The sequence below is a fragment of the Vanellus vanellus genome, assembly GCF_965231255.1.
Source record: "Vanellus vanellus genome assembly, chromosome: 10".
In the NCBI taxonomy this organism is placed as follows: Eukaryota; Metazoa; Chordata; class Aves; order Charadriiformes; family Charadriidae; genus Vanellus; species Vanellus vanellus.
This window is the reverse complement of record NC_138915.1, coordinates 2,387,775-2,402,918: the sequence shown is the minus strand read 5'-3', so window position 1 is coordinate 2,402,918 and position 15,144 is coordinate 2,387,775. Positions and strand designations below refer to the sequence as shown.

General features: G+C 43.8%; 1 protein-coding gene across 1 annotated transcript in view; it reads right to left on the bottom strand.

The window, feature by feature from the left end:
- The window catches only part of LOC309675747 (vascular endothelial growth factor receptor kdr-like), a 136,166-nt gene that overhangs the window by 61,069 nt on the left and 59,953 nt on the right, over nt 1-15,144 (bottom strand). The window contains exons 5-9 of the mRNA XM_082488119.1: nt 14,274-14,433; nt 12,664-12,800; nt 11,002-11,161; nt 10,302-10,419; nt 8,162-8,337 (exon numbers count right to left, since the gene is read on the bottom strand). Of these exons, the coding sequence (XP_082344245.1) occupies nt 8,162-8,337; nt 10,302-10,419; nt 11,002-11,161; nt 12,664-12,800; nt 14,274-14,433 (751 nt within the window). The remainder of the gene's footprint in view (nt 1-8,161; nt 8,338-10,301; nt 10,420-11,001; nt 11,162-12,663; nt 12,801-14,273; nt 14,434-15,144) is intronic.

The following is a 15,144-nucleotide window of genomic DNA, read 5'->3' as shown; positions in this document are numbered from 1 at the left end:
GCATGCAAAAGAAAAAAAAAGCTGTTGGGAGTGGAGAACTTTAGCAGGAATTGGACTAATGGCAGTACAAAAGTTGAGTGAACAAGCGAGCTGCCTCTGCACAGAGCCTGCGGTGCACCTTGCCGCCTCCAGCAAGTGCAGTGCAGAGTCCTCCTTTCTCCTTGAAGCTCTGCGACCGTGCCCAGAGCCCGACCTCAGCCCCCTCCGCGATCCTAACCTTGGGCTCACTGAACGCCTTCCTATCGCCCTTGCCCCCGGCCAGCAGTCCTGCCTGCTACCGTAGTGCTGAACTGCAAGAGAAGATCTCTTCATTCCTGACCTGCAGTATCCTTCCCTATCCCACTCCTCGCTTCCCGCTCCCCCCGTGCCGAGATTTGCCTGCTTACTCCCAGCCTCCGCCTCCCATCCCTTGGCCGTTGCCCTCCCCAGGCTGAGTTTTCTCAAGCAGAAGCCAAACAAACCTTAAAAGCTTTTCTCGTCTCTGGCTGCATTTGGAACGCGCAATGTTCAGATGGCTTTAAATGTATCGAAATAAATGGGTTTTCATCCTCTCTGGCTTACAGTGTGATTGTATCCCCAACTCGCTTTGCAGAGGTGCAATTGCTGGTGTGAGAGCTGACCTGAATAACTAAAGACTTTGCTGCTGCTGCACTGTGAAATGCAATCAAAAAGCAGTTCTGCTTACTGTACGTTTCAAATTGATCAGCATTATGTAAATCTCACCTTACTTTCTAGTGTTATCTTTAGTTTGTGGCAGTAGGCGCAAATAGTATGTACAAGCATTAGGACATTAACCCTCCGGCATTACCCCTTTTGCGAGAGACTTTTCTATCTCCAAATTCATTGCAGATGTTATTACGGGGTTGCACACTTGTCACCCAAAGGAGCATCCAAGTATAGAGGATAGCACACAGCAAGTTTCCTTGCCTTTTTTAGAGAAACTTTGCTTTACTTTCAGTGACCTCTGACTGAACTGCTGTTTACTTACCTTCCCCACTACCATTTAAACCGGGTTTCAAAAAATCTTTTCACATTAAGCACATCATTAAAATAACATAGAGTGGTCCAGTGAAGCATTTAGCCTCAACCTTATGTACTTTGCTGCACATGGGGCTTCATTAAAACTATTGATAGAGAGGCAACTTGTTTTCTATTTATCCTTTCTGTTTCCCAAAAGCAAAAATAATTTGCACTTTAGAGTCTTTCAGCTGACGTTTGCACGGCACTTAATGGAAATATAAGCTTTGCAAGTTGAGCTAGGTGAATATTCTGTATGGTAGATAGGAAACTCATTAATACAAGTTTGGACTGGTCAAACAGTATGGGAGAACGAGGATGAAATTTCCCCCAAAGTAAAACCACTTTGTCTGTGTTCGGCGTACAAGTCATCTCTGTGCTTTGCTCCTCCCCCCACCCCCCCCTTCTCTTTCTTGTTAAAAGGAAAGAAAGATAAAATTAGTTAAATGACCTGAAAACAAAACTTTTGTTTCAGGCTGAACAGAGCATTGTGTTGGACCCCAGCTGATTTTGTCTGGGTGGTTTTCTTTGTTCCGTTCTGTTTGCTGTTTGGTTTTATTTTGCGCAGCGCTACACACAAGGCTGCTGTGAAGTGGGTGCACCGCATTCTCCCCACGGTACCTCAGAGGAAGCAGATGCCAGGATGAAATGAGTGGCCAAAATCTCTCCATGAGTCAGTACCACGGCCAGGAATAGAATTAGGGTCACCGATTATCGGTCGCCTGCCTAATCTCTAGCACACACACCCCGCTGCTCCATTGTAACCCGCTGTTAGGGGCTGGGAATGCCAGCGGGGTGGAAGCAAATGGAAGAGAAACCATGCAGTTGCATGCTGTATGAACAGATATTAAGAAAAATCACAGGGCACTTGACCTACCCTACGGGGAATTTCGGTGTTAAAATGGCAGTGCAGCTGGATTTTGGTTTTTTCTGACCTTGTACTGTCACTTTTGCATTTGTCTATCTTCACCTTGCAGGAAGAAAGCTGTCTTTTCCAGTCCCGTACCACCTTTCCCAGATCTGCCATTCAACCCCAATGTAGCTAAGCTTTGGGGGGAAAAAAAAAGGGCTTTCTTTTGTCTGTCTCTCCCCATCTTATTTTTTGTGGCTAAACAGAGTTCAAAAGCAAACATGGAATGATGAACTGCTTAATTTTTAGCAGAGCAGGCAGTTTTCTAGGATTTTTGTCTCTGCCCCCTTTGCCTGCTTTTCAAAACAGAAAAACAACAGTTAATATACCTGCAGGCTTGGCTGAGAGACAGCGTGGAAACCACATGCTGCCACTTTCCAACTTCCCCCCCCCCCCCCCCTTCTGGTTTTTAAGGGCTGTCAGAGAGAGATTGCTGCTGCAAAGACGTGAGTTGAATGCTTTGGATTTTTCTGGCAAACTCCAGCAGGCCCCCACCTTCCTCTTCCTAAAATTGCTTTGGCTACTTCTAACAAAATGAAAATAGCTCATCTGACTTTTTCATTAGGGGCTCTCCTGGGAGCGCAGAGAGCCCGAGTGGAGGCTGGACTGTGGAGCTGCAAGTGTGCAGGGTTTGCATGATGTCAGTGAGAACATTCTTCGTAATTTGCTAATAATTAGTGTGCCGGAAAGGCTCACTGCAGTATGTTTGCCCTGCTACATTTTTTCTTTTCTTTCACATATCTTCCCCCAAAAGTCAGTCGTTTCTCTCTGGCCTGCGTCTGATAAATGAGACTTGAAGGATAGACTGGGGCACTGTATCTCTTTGCCCTTGCTCTTTGCTCTGCTCAGCTGAGCATCCTGCTCGCCCAAAGGTTTGGTCACAGACGTTGCTCCCAGGACCCAGGAGGAAAGCAAAGCGACGGGCTTGGGGAGGAACACTTTGGAACAGCGGTTGGATGGAGACAGGCTGTGTTTTATTTTGGGGTTTCTAGTTTGCTCGGCTGGCCCAGGAGGTGGAAAATTAGATTTTCTATTTTGACTTTTCCTGAATGGGTCATCTTCCAAGGAGCTATGCAGGAGATGGATATGATACACAAAGGAAAACCAGTCCTGGCAGGATACCGAAGCATGCAGGCAAGGTAAAGGTAGATCATTTTATGTAGCCCTGCTTCTCCTATCTGGCTCAGTCCTTCAACGTAAACATCAGTTGGGTTGCACTAATAATCCAAAGGAATTCACATTTCTTACAGTGCAACAGCGTCCAACTTAGAGATTTCAGTGGCCCTTCCATGCACAAAAGACCGTGGGAGCCTCCCCTCTGTCTTCAACTGGTTTTAATTGAGATCCATCACTCCAAGAGCTCTTTTTCTCTGAACTGGCATAACCCAAATGTATTAACCTCATCCTGAAGGCTCATTTCCCTCTTCAGACTATTTCTGGGTCTGGTTGAGGTGATGGGGTATTGTTCACATGGATCACCACATATTTATTAACTTTTATGAAGATCACTGGGGACTCTTTTGATGCCAACTCATCCCTTGCAAGCCAAAGTAGGTCAGGCACAGAACTCCCTTTGCCTTTGATTTTAACCCAAATATGAAGAGCTGGCCTAACTACAGAGTAGGGCAACATATGCATCATTAAGTGCTCTGGAGCTAATTCTCCCCAGTAATGAATCGAGGTATAGCCGGTCACCTCGCTGACATAACAAGGAGCACATGGCAACGCACACGTGAATTCTCCATGCATCCCTTTTATTCCAGTCCTTGCCCAGGAGAGAGGGAATTCATAAGGAGCCTGTGAATTACCACTGCTTATGGGAGAGGCTATTTCTAGCACTTAATCCTGCATTTCTTATAGATACAACACAAGAGCTTGGGGGATCAAGGACTCTATGAGGGAATGTAATTTCAATTGACTAGAGCAGCTGGAACCCAAAGCAATATTTGCTGGAAGAGCCTTGAGGGAGCACAGGAGAGAAACTTTGGGCCAAAGAAGAAACGCAAAGTTGTGAAGGAGATTATTCATCCCATATTTCGAATTAACTTATGCTTCAATGCAATCTTCGCTCACCACGTGGTGGTCAGAGCATGCTGAGTGCTCCATAAAGGGCTCAGCTAGAACCCTGATACATGCAGATGACTTGTGCGAGGGTGAGAATGAAATGCAGCCTGCTTGCCCATAAATAGATTTGAGGGGTTTTGTTTATGTTTTGTTCTGAAACAGCTTTGTACTCCAGCCCGGAATAACTCTTTTCTCCCACGTTTCTCCTTCTTGGCTGGCTCAGATGTGCAGCCACCAGCTGTTTGCTAGGATTGTTCCTTCTCCTTGCTCCCTCCCCTCCAAATTCTTCAGGACATTATTTTATTGAAGCTTTTCTGAATAAGAATTTAATCAAACAAAACAAAACCACAGCAACCCGCCGCTTGTTGGACAGTGTTTGATGTGTAAATATGTAAAGAAGGAGTGTTTTGAAAATGCAATCAGCTACCTCCTGGGGACTGGAGTCCTAGAATGAGCCAAGGTGACTCCACAAGGGAGATATGTGCTCCTGCAAGATTAAATTCCAGCTGCAGTGGGAGCACGGGTGACCAGAGGCACAGCTAAGCCACTTCTTAAAGGGAGATTTTTTGAATAGCAGCACGATTCTCCTCCAGGCCACGCAGCGTGCTCCTTCCTGCATATCATCAACCAAGTCCTCGCCTCGGGCCGGCGTTGCTATCGGTTCCCACCCTGCAGCTCTGGGAGTTATTTGCCCATTTTACTCCTTCTTGCCTCTGTGGAGCTGAGACGATTGATACCTCTGCGCTCTGCAGGTACTCATCAGTTTTATGGCTATATCAAACTTTGGGGGGAAGTAGCTCCCAATATTTTACCATGGAGTGAAATACCTCGCACACATAGCGTACGCTTTATGTCAGAACTACTGTGATTGCTACCAATTAAGTACATGGGAGGTGACTCCAAGGAAAGCCTGCAGCAGTGCTGGTCTTCTGGCAGGTCAGGAGATACACTGCGTATAAGCTCCTGTCCTGCAGGGCTCAAGCGGATGACTTCTTATCTTGTTTTCATCTTGCTTAAAGGGTTCTCTTCTGCTGCCATTATTACTGAATAAAGTACACTGCAAAAATTCTTATAGTGCAATCTGATGAATGAGTCCTGCTGCTATTTATGTTTTGTTCATGCACAACAATTCACAACACTATTAACTTCAAAATTCCTCTACACCTAGTCCAAATTCACGGTTGATGGGTTTGTCCCAGCACACTGACAGCCCGTTGTGTTATCCGTGATGCTCAGGAACATTAATGATGTGTTATTGTGAAGAGACTCATGGGAGAGGGGGCTGTATGCTTCCTTATAATTGCTTCAATGCAGCGTCCCCTCGCAGCAAGAGAAAACATTCAAATGGCATTTGTCTTCTCATTCAAAAGTCTATTTAAATAATTTTCCATCTTCTCTTTAATAGTAGAGATCAGAACTCACTCACTTTCACAGATGCAACTCTGAAATTTAAGACTGGCCATGGCTTTTGGGGAGCAATGCTGTTACTCAAAAAGAAATGTTACTCCTCAGTAACAGAGAGCTGGCGCGTGGTTACGGAGTCAGTGCTGAATTGCTGCAGGCTCCACCTTTTAGACATGACACTAAACTGATGCTCCTACCACCGTGTTCACTTGCAAGCCCACGAGGATTTTTCCATCAACTTTACTAATCCCTCTGTTCAAATTCCAGCTTCAGTCATTGCAGACTGTGTATGGTTCTAAGCAGAGACATTAAGCACCCCTCCCAGCTCAGAGGGGGGTTGCGTTTCAGTGGTGGGCAAGGTAATCCCTGCATAAAACAGCTAGAAAGTGGGTTTTGGTCTCCTTCTCCATGTCTAAGTGTCTGCTGAAACTCCAAGTAATTTAATCTATCTAGGTGCGATAGCAGGGTATCAGTCATGGTGACTGGAGATAAAGCATCAGGTTATTTGTTCAGGAGTTAAGGGAAACATTCAAATCTGTGTTCAGTTTGGCGCTTCAGAAATTTTTTGGAAAAGAAAGCAAATGGTGCCCAGATCTGAAAAAGCAGCAGTCCCTTTACTCTAACTGGCAGCACAAGAAAAAAAAGGCAGTCTGCTGTTGTTGGATAAACTTCAACAGGAAAATTTGCCTTTTTTGGTCTCTACCTGCATGCATCTCAGCAAAGTGACCCTCTCCTTGGGCTGAGTGCTTCACATACACCATATCACGTTAGTGCTGCAGAGAAGAGCCTGGCAAAGGCATGATTTCCTAGGTGGTTTGTGTCAGTCCTGTCTACAATCAAGGCAAATATCCTCATTGTGTGCTGCCTTTAGCTTCAAATCAACGTCTGTCTTTGGCAGATATTTCCCTTTGCTTGCTCTCATTTCTGGAATGACATTCTTTTACCAGGAAAGAAACCCTCGCTGTTCATTTTTCCTGTGCTTCACCGCGCAACACCTTCTCCAGTCGGTAACGTTCCCGCGACTGCTGGGCTTCACAGGCTCTTGAGAAATGGTGGGTTTGCGATTAAATAATTACTCCTGATTGAAGTCTTTGTTGGGCTGATCCCTCAGAAGGGCTAACAATGAGCACCGTGCTAGGCATGCGCTGTGCGAGAGAGGCAGGATACCGCATACTTGCACATACAATAAAGATGAAAGGCTCATGCTGTAGTTAAGAGCATGGGATGGTTTAATCCTGAAATAGCATCTTGCTGATAGAAACAAGGTCTGTTTGTTTTTTATATGCCTATTTGGGGAATGGCTGCTCTTCAAGTAAACATTCTCTTTTGCATGCAAACACCAATATTTACCTTGACATGATAGTTTATTATCATTCTTAATTTTCTCTTCCTTTGAACGTTTCCGTTCTCTTAACAAGAAGGCAAAACCTTTGTATGGATAAACAATCTCAAGTGAACAAATTACCGCAGCTTAACACATTCCTCCTTATCAGCGGAGCTGCAGTACCTGACCATAAGCATGTTCTTAGCTCTCTCCACTCCTAAATCACACATTAGTTTATGTATATTTAAAGTGGTTTAAGCTACCATATCTTATTTAGCATTTTTAATAGGCCAAATGTGCCTAAGTGACAAGTTGTCCATTTGTTAGGCATTATTCCGTTCTGAAAGGTGAAATGAGAAAAACACAAATGCTGGAAGTTACATGGTGCAACTGTGCATAAGTATACAAAACAGGACAACTGAGAATATTTTTAGGTGTAAAGAAGATAAGGAAGAAAGAATCCACCACAGAAAAGAAAGCAAACCTATCTCAATAACTTTATCTCACTGCCCGAGTGAACCTTGAGGAATACAAAGGGAAGCAGAGCTAACTTTTGCTGAACTCCTACTTGGCCTCATGATTCAATCTCTGTTGCCAAATTCAGTGGATTAAAAGAGGCAGTGGATGTGCAAAGAGACAATGTGGCTCTGTCTTTCGTTATCCCAGCAAGGGAGATTAATGAATGTGATTCCAATATCTATTTTCCTTCTATGCCAAGTGAACCTGCTTCAGTGCACACCACAGTTTACTTCAGTTTTCTCCGGATTCCCCTGAAAATGAACCTGTCTCTCAAGTGCTCCCAACAGATAAACGACAATACATAAAATACAGACTTAGAAAGTATTTCTGTAGCAGGATGATGGAGCGACATAAAAGACAGGGTGGCTTATCTAGTTCCTTCCGTCAGCCCTACTGGGACTTTTCCTGTCCCAACAGGATGTTCTCCAGTGCTTCGCCCAAGCTAGTTTTTAATCTCAAGGGATAAAACTTCCATCACTTCTCTTGGGAAACTGTGCCTCCAGCTCCAAGACCTCACTACTAGATATGCTCCCAAACTCCTATTAAAATTTAAGTTAAGTCCTGTTAAGTTCGTTCACTTTCAAACCATTTCTGCTTCCCTCTGTGGAGACACTGTCCCGACACAAAGGTGCTTCAGGCTATTTCTGAGGTGCGTTATCTCAGTGGAAAGTGACTTTAGATGATGTAGTTTCAGACTAATTCTTCATACTAGCTCTCCATTCTGTTGCTTCTATTTACCATGTGGTGAAATGAGTGGATCTTCAGTGGTTCCTAAATAAGGTGGCGATCGATGCACAGTGCTGTATCAGCTCATATCAGCTAAACACGGGGAAATGTCACCCCTGCCTGCTGACTGGGAAAGTAGCATCACACAAAAAATGAGAAAGAACGCAATAGAATTCATTCTAAACATCACATCTTACCTGTCACTACCAGCTGCATGGTGAGGTTCTTATACAGGCCATATTTTGCATTGCTCAAGACAATGGTGTAGTTTCCGGCGTGCTTTGGTCTCACATCTCTTATGCCCAGTCTGTACTTCATTGGATCCGGCTCATAGCAAGTGTGGTTATCCTTGATCAGTTTGCCGTCTTTGTACCTGTTTTGAAAGTCCCAATGAGGTTCATCGTGTGCATGCATACACATTAGCCCTCAGAAAACCTGTTACCCCAAATCCGGGTGGGTAAAGAGTCATCCTTCGGAAACAGCAAGGAAAACAGATCTATAATCACTGCTTGAATTGGACATCTATTCCTTTTATCACAGAATCATAGAATCACAGGAAGGTTTGGGTTGGAAGGGACCTTAAAGATTATCTAGTTCCAATCCCCTGCCCTGGGCAGGGACACCTCCCACTAGAGCAGGTTGCTCAAAGGCCCGTCCAACCTGGCCTTATCCTTCCACACTAAAACTGAGTAGCACCTTCTGTGCTATGGGATGGTTTCATCCAACGAGCAGGAAAAAGATATTTTAATGGATCTGAATGAACAGTGCCTCTCGCATGCTCACCTATGGTCAGAAATGTACCTCTAGATGCCCCCAAATTATGCTGGATGTGCAATACTAAGTGCAGATTAGCCAAAATTTATGTCATCAGTTTCAAACCAAGATATTAATTGTGCAGAATTGTCTTTCAATGTGTATATGTGACCCTTTACTGCTTCTGAAAAAGCTCAAGTCTGTGACCTGGAGAATGTACAGTCAATAGGACGGTCAGTGAGGAATCCGCCATCTCGAATCTTCACTAGCTAAGAGAAGGACAGCAGAGTCTGCATGAGCAGACTTCTCTCTTCATTGCTAATCCAATATGCAGAGGTTACGAATATGAAATTGGTCAGACTTTGCCACACACAGAGCTTGAGGCTTGGTGGAAGGAGAAGCTGGGGCATGTGTCCTACTGCTTGAGAATGCTGGAAGCCTCCTTTGCAGTCGTTTAAACAACTGTCCTGAGAGACCTCCAACATCAACAGCTGTAGGTTCAAACATGCAGGAAAGGCAGCTCTGGTGGTCCCAGGCAGCTACCAAGCAGCTCCACGCTGAGTCCCGAGAACAAAGCCTTGGCAGGGAAAAGAGGGATGGTCCCCACTTCAACTCACAAAAACATTTCCATCTCCTAAATAACAGCAGCAATTAAAAATATCTCTTGGCAGCACTGATTACACTGATTTCACTGAATATTAGAGAATTTCACGTTTTTTGACTGCTAAAAGAAAATGCAGCAAACCCATCCCTGACCAGTCCCTTTTGCTGCCTGCCAGCCCCCCCGGAGCGGCACGCAGCTGGCCAAGGGAAAGCGCGCTGTGCAGGTGTGGGGTCACCCGTGCCACCTCCTCTGCCACCACAGGCAAACCCACACCAGCTGTCGTAGGGGATTTCATACAGTTAAGATGTATAAGGTGTTGGACGGGGTTGTTACGGATGCCCTGCAGAATGAAGCATAGAAAATGTAGGAAGAGAGAGAACAAGCGATGAAAGGGCAAAGAGAGAAATTAACATCTTCTGGAGTTGCTGACATGTTGCCCCTCCTATTAAGCTGATCCATTACAGTTCTGGTGGAGCCTTTAGTTTGCTCGGGAGGATTCACTGCATTGTCTGCAAGGATCTGCCATCGCTGGTGGTACAGGATTGGAGAAAATTACTTAAAAGTTATAAAGAGAAACAATTTCTCATGTTGAGAATGTGTCCTGCAGCTTGCTGTTGTGTGCTGCTTCCACTGACCACCACTAATGGTGGTAAACCCTTCCCCAATAGCTTTCTACTTCAATCTTCCAAGCAGGTCTGTGTCCAGGGTAAATGAAATCCCAATTTTTCCTATAGGGACCTTTTCTGCATGACTAGGAGAGAAAAATAGCATGGGAAAGAGGTATGGCTTGCCCAGCTTCCCAGAGCATATGTCAGCACAGAAAGGAGTCACATCTCCCTAGCTGGACTGAGACCACAGCTATGAGCGTTCCCAGCTCTCATCTTTGATCGGTGTGGTAAGGAACAGTGAAAATCTATTCTAGAGAGGAGCCCAAAAGAAGGTCACCTATTCCTGATTTAGCTCAAGATGCTGGTACTCACCAGGTGACGCTTGGGCGAGGAAAGGCGTCCACCTTTGCAGCTAGTTTCAGTGACTTGTGTCCTGACGTGATCTCATAGTAAGGCCCTTTCTTATGTGAAACCGTAATGAAAGGTTTGTCTGGAAAGAGAAACGAACAGGAAGACAAGCGATAGCAGATCTGCCACAGTACAGTGCTTGCGTCTTTGGATCGTGTTGTGTCTACCCTGGATTTTTTTGCAATGCAGATCTGCAGAAGCTGCAGACAACCAAATGGAGTGACGAGCTGTTACCGCAGTTCCCCTGCAGAGCTCAGCCACAGCCAGGAAGGTCTATCTCCAAATGAAAGACTTTTTATTTAAAGCAGAGAATATCCATCTGCATTGCCCCTGGAGCAGTGTGTAAAAACGCCCGGGGTATCTCTTGTCCACGCGGATGCCAGCAGGCCAGATTTCCCAGGGCATCCAGCCCTGGTGCCAGCTTTTTCAGAACAGTTCAGCTCCCAGTTAATCCGTGTCCTCAGACACGTCTCAGTCTTCTTTGAAAACATAGTGCTGGCTGCTGACTCTCTCATAGATTGATTAGAGATTATAGATGATTAACGGTTGTTTCAACTAGTTGGCATTCTTCCTAATGCCATCTGCATATCAACAGATTCAAAAATGTGGCATTATCCTTAACTATCTTGGTTCTTGGGTATTTGGGTTTAGCTGCAGAACTTACCGTACACAGTCACTGTGACATTGGCCTCCAGCCTTGTTACGTTGAATGTTTTGCATACATACAGGCCTCCGTCTTGCATGGTGACATTTTCGATTGTCAGGCTACTGCCAACTTTATACACCGTGCCACTCTGGTCTATTGTTCTTCTAGGATAAGGGTGCTGGAAGTCAGAAAAAAGGGGGTCAAAAAGCAACATAAACCAGATTATTTTGTTCATCCTTTCAAAGTCTGCCAGTAAAGAAAAGCAGTGATTCATATTTAAATTATCGTATCTCCCCATCACTGAAATAAATAATATAAAAGAAAAATCAGCAGGAAGAGCTCTTGTGTGAGGTTTCATTATCAAGTCTAATAAGAGAGAGAAACAGAGTGGAACTGTGGCGCTTCTCTACTGCAATCTGGGCAGGCAGGTAAATAAGGGGATGCATCGCAGATCAGCCCGACGCGGGGACCAAATCCCCGTGCAAAACTGCTGTTGGCATCTGTAGGGTCGGAGTTGTGCTTTGGGTTTTTGTTGTGTGGGGTTTAGGGTTTGTTTTTTTTTTTGGTCAAAGGCAGAATTTTTCTGTCTTAAAAACCTCCTACTTTCTACAAGAAATATATTATGACAGGAATATAATATATTATGACAGCCAAGTGCCAATGCAAATTCCTGTAGAATTTTAGAAAGCGTTATTGCTTCTGATAGGGTTTTTGGTCCCAGAGATTTGGCCAAGAAATTTTACATTTATAATGTTAGAAATCTAAGGAGGGTTCATAGAAAAACAACTCTTGGGGTTCAAGAAACAAAATTCAGTAACACCATATTACTTGCACTTCTATAAATTCTATGTTCTGTAGTTTCTTCACCAAAGCAAAATCAGGCATTCTTTCTTTAAGTAAACAAATTAAGTAAAAAACAATGAATTTTTAGGAATCTTTTCCAATAGGCTTAGATTCTGCTTTGAAATGTATATTTCAAAAAATGAAAAAAATGAAAAATGAAAAAAAGCAATCTTTTTAATTCTGAGCATCACATACAACCGTAAGTACTATCTCAGATAAATGAACTGATTTGACAAATACCCCTTCTTCCCTCTGATTTTCCTTAGGAGACCTGAAAGGTTTTAGTACCTCAGAGCAAATGCTCAGACTCGTACATGTTTCTATGTCAAATGTGTCATTTTTGTATCGCATTACACAGAAAGCTCAAAAACCTACACCTAGAATTTATGTTTCATTCTTTGGTGGCGATTTCAGCAGATACAGTTGGCTTTTGTTTCACTTTTTCCTACGTAAGAAATGCCAAGATGGATGAGCAGGCTGACAACTTGCAACCTTCATGGCTGCCTTTGAGACTTGCCACTGCCAGCCGGGATCAACAAACGGGCCAGAAGAAACGAGACAGCTTTTCTTCCAACAAGAACCACACACTCCTGGCTAAGAAAAGCTGAAAGCCAGCATATGTAGCCTGAGATTTGCTGTTTAATTAGCAGGCTCAAGATGGTCAGATAAGTTTTAGATTCATCCAAACTAAAAATACAGTCAATTGTAGGCTTACAAATGGTTGGCTATATTTCAGAATAAGTAGTAGTGAGGGTTTGCTCGGTCCTGTGAACAGCTCTTTCTTTTGGATAGGGGGAGACTGCGTGAAAGCAGAATACTGAATTTTCTTCAACTCACTCTCCCATTAGGACATGTCCATATAAGCTCAATGCGCCCATTGATGAAGGTTTCTGCTCTGCATTCCAAGTAGAGAGTTTCTCCAACCAGCAGTTTTTTGGGAGTTGCTTTTAGAGCCAGGTTCTGTACTCTGCCCTCTGAAATGAAAAAAGCAGAGGTATAACCATGCAGCACTCTCTGCGTCAACGACGTTTAGGAATCCGTGCTCTCATTGCCTCTCCAACATCTGCTCCTTTCACAGTTCCCAAACACCTCACCCTCTTCTGTCATTTCTGTGGAAATTGTTGGAAATGCCCCACAATGGAAACTTCAGGTCAGTTGTATAAAGGCCTGAACATCAGCTGGTCAAAGTAATTGATCACATGTGGAGACAGTAATTGATGAATTACTTTTCTTGCATTTCCCACATTTGGCTCCAGCCCTCACTCGAGAGCTCCACAGCCATTCTCAGAAAAGGTTTTCAAAAGTGACTCACCCTTTTGAGTTCCTCAGCATTCACGTATCTGTGAGAGGATTAATTTCTGTAAAACATGAAACAAGTTTCTCCCACCCTCTGATGACCAGCTACCTTTCCCTCTGGTGACCAGCTTCCCTGCCTTTCCTTTCTGATGGGGATCCCCAAATCTTGGTCTTATATATTTACTGATGCCTTAAATACATCAACTCGGAAATAAGCCTGCATCGTGTCTATGGTGCCCTGTGCCAAACACAGGTCTGACCGCTGTACAGCAACGATGATAGAGTCAGGTATTGCCTGTGTCCTTTTGGGCTAGCGAGGGATGACGTAATGGGGTTTTTAGCTTTGCACTCATGATTCTGGTAAAAAATAATTACTCCAACAATGAAGAAAAAGAGAGAGAGAGATTTACAAGACTGTTATTTGGCTGCCATACAAATTTACAAGCCTGTTGTCTGAAGCTGAGTGCTAATTGTATAGAAGGATGCCATGAGCTAATGGGAATGAAGTCACGATAAACTCTCCTCTGTCAAAAATATAATATATAAGAAAAAAAAAACATACATTGAAAACAAAGGAAAAATCAATTCTAATTGGCTTCATATAATCCCCAGCACTCAAAAATTTAGTGTTTAGTTGCTTCAAATTCAGATTTTAATTCTGAGCTGAAGCTCAACTGTAAATACAAGGGAGAGGGTATAGTAAATCACCAGGAGAAACTGTATAAAAATGCAAAAATTTGAATTAGCAGTTTAATGAGATTTTTACACCATGATCTTGTGTGTTTAATGACCGGAAGCAAAAAGAAAGCTACTGTTTGGTTTCTCCGAAACCAGCAGTTGTTTTAATGTAAACATAGCTCAAGCCAAGCAAACAAAGCCTTGGTGGGGTTTGAATAAAATACTCCTATTTTGTACCACCTCAACACTTGGTAATTTTTCAAAACCAGGAGTGGATCAAATCCAAGTTCTATTGAACAGGAAAAAAAGGAGAAGAATGAGTTCGCTTTTAGCGTTCCAGCTTGGACTTGCTACATATACATACCAATTAGATATATCAAATATAATTGTGGCTAACCAAGAAATAATACCCGGGAGCTTAGCTATGAAGTCGAAACATCGTGCTCGTTCCTTGGCACGCAGCAGTCACTCACCCAACCTCTGCGCGAGGTAGTAGGAGGTGAACACGCTTCCATTGACATTTGCAGTGCAGGTGAGTACTCCAGAGTAAACGAAAGAATGAGAGGGGATGACAAATCCTCTTCTTGGGTCCCACACCATCCTCTTGATGTTCATCTCTACAGAAGAAGGATACTGAAAGAGAACAGAGAGGAGGTGCGTGAGACATTCCCTTTCCCGCCAGACCAGAGAGGCGACCGACCAAGGCTGTTCTGCTGTAGAGGCAGGGTAGATATTTGACCTTTCAGAGTGGTTTGGTGGTCTCATTCCACACATATCTTAAGCAGCATCAACATAAGCAAATAGAAAAGCCCTCCCTAAGGTATGACTGTCTTTGAAACCCAAAACTTGGACATCATAACTGGGGCTTTTGATTCAGTCTTCTCAGATCTTAGGCAAGATATCATTCTACCCATTGTAGGTCCCATTTCCCTCATCTCTTTACTGGAAATAATTATGCCTATCTTATATGAATGTTGTTGGGTAATCTTTTTGGAAGTGTTGAAGAACAAAATCTGCTTCTCCTAATGCTACACGTGGCTACTGCGTGTTTTCCTGGGATCTCACAGCGCTTTAAAAGTACGTGTGAAGTTAGACCTCAAAAAATCAGGATTATTCATGTCACTAACTCACCGGATAGCAGTCATGTGTAGGCTGTGGCCTGTGGCTAGTCATCAGGTTCTCTCTGTATCACAGAAAGGGATGAGACACTTTCAGAGCAGCCTATTGGTTTCCAGTAGGCACTGAAGCAGCATGGGTGACTTAAGATGGTAAATCATAGGATGGCAGAAATAAGGGGACTTATTAACAGAAATTTTTTGTCCTAAATTCATAAATACTTGTAAC